Source organism: Palaemon carinicauda, chromosome 11, assembly GCF_036898095.1.
Source record: "Palaemon carinicauda isolate YSFRI2023 chromosome 11, ASM3689809v2, whole genome shotgun sequence".
In the NCBI taxonomy this organism is placed as follows: domain Eukaryota; kingdom Metazoa; phylum Arthropoda; class Malacostraca; order Decapoda; family Palaemonidae; genus Palaemon; species Palaemon carinicauda.
Genome location: NC_090735.1, coordinates 2,797,057 through 2,798,159, shown reverse-complemented (window position 1 = coordinate 2,798,159; position 1,103 = coordinate 2,797,057). Strand labels below are relative to the sequence as shown.

General features: G+C 38.1%; 1 protein-coding gene across 1 annotated transcript; it reads left to right on the top strand.

The window, feature by feature from the left end:
• Window positions 1–26: 26 nt before the first annotated feature.
• Window positions 27–818, top strand: LOC137649878 (putative cyclin-dependent serine/threonine-protein kinase DDB_G0272797/DDB_G0274007). The gene has a single exon (XM_068382819.1). The coding sequence runs from the start codon at window positions 27–29 to the stop codon at window positions 816–818; it is 792 nt and encodes a 263-aa protein (XP_068238920.1).
• Window positions 819–1,103: the final 285 nt, after the last annotated feature.

The following is a 1,103-nucleotide window of genomic DNA, read 5'->3' as shown; positions in this document are numbered from 1 at the left end:
TATCTGAGAAGGACATGACAACAACAATGAAGACACATCAGCATCATCAACAACACCAACAAAGTCAGACACAACAACAACAACAAAGTCAGACACAACAACAACAACAACAACAACAGCACCAACAAAGTCAGACACAACAACCACAACAGCAACAACAACAGCAACAACAACAACACAAACAAAGTCAGACACAACAACCACAACAACAACAACAACAGCAACATCAACAACAGAAACAACAACAATACCAACAAAGTCAGACACAACAACCACAACAACAACAACAACATCAACAACAACAACACCGTCAAAGTCTGACACAACAACAACAGCAACATCAACAACAACAACAACAACAATACCAACAAAGTCAGACACAACAACAACAACAACAACAAAGTCAGACACAACAACAACAGCAACAACAACAACAACAACAACACAAACAAAGTCAGACACAACAACCACAACAGCAACAACAACAGCAACAACAACAATACCAACAAAGTCAGACACAACAACAACAGCAACATCAACAACAGCAACAACAACAATACCAACAAAGTCAGACACAACAACCACAACAACAACAAAGTCAGACACAACAACCACAACAACAACAGCAACAACAACAACAACAACAACAACAAAGTCAGACACAACAACAACAACATCAACAACAACAACACCGACAAAGTCTGACACAACAACAACAGCAACAACAACAACATCAACAACAACAATACCAACAAAGTCAGACACAACAACCACAACATCACCAACAACAGCAACAACAACAACACCAACAAAGTTAGACACAACAACAACAATAACAACAACAAAGTCAGACACATCAGCATCAACAATAACAACAACAGCAATAACAACAATGTCAGACACATCAGCATCAACCAAAACACCACTACTACCACCAACAACAAAAACAACAACAACAACAACAACAATAAAGACACATCAGCATCAACAAAAATACCAACAACAGTAACAACAACAAAGACAGACGCAACAACAACAACAACAGCTATAATAACAACAACAACAACGACGGAAACAACAACAACAGCTATAACAACAACAAC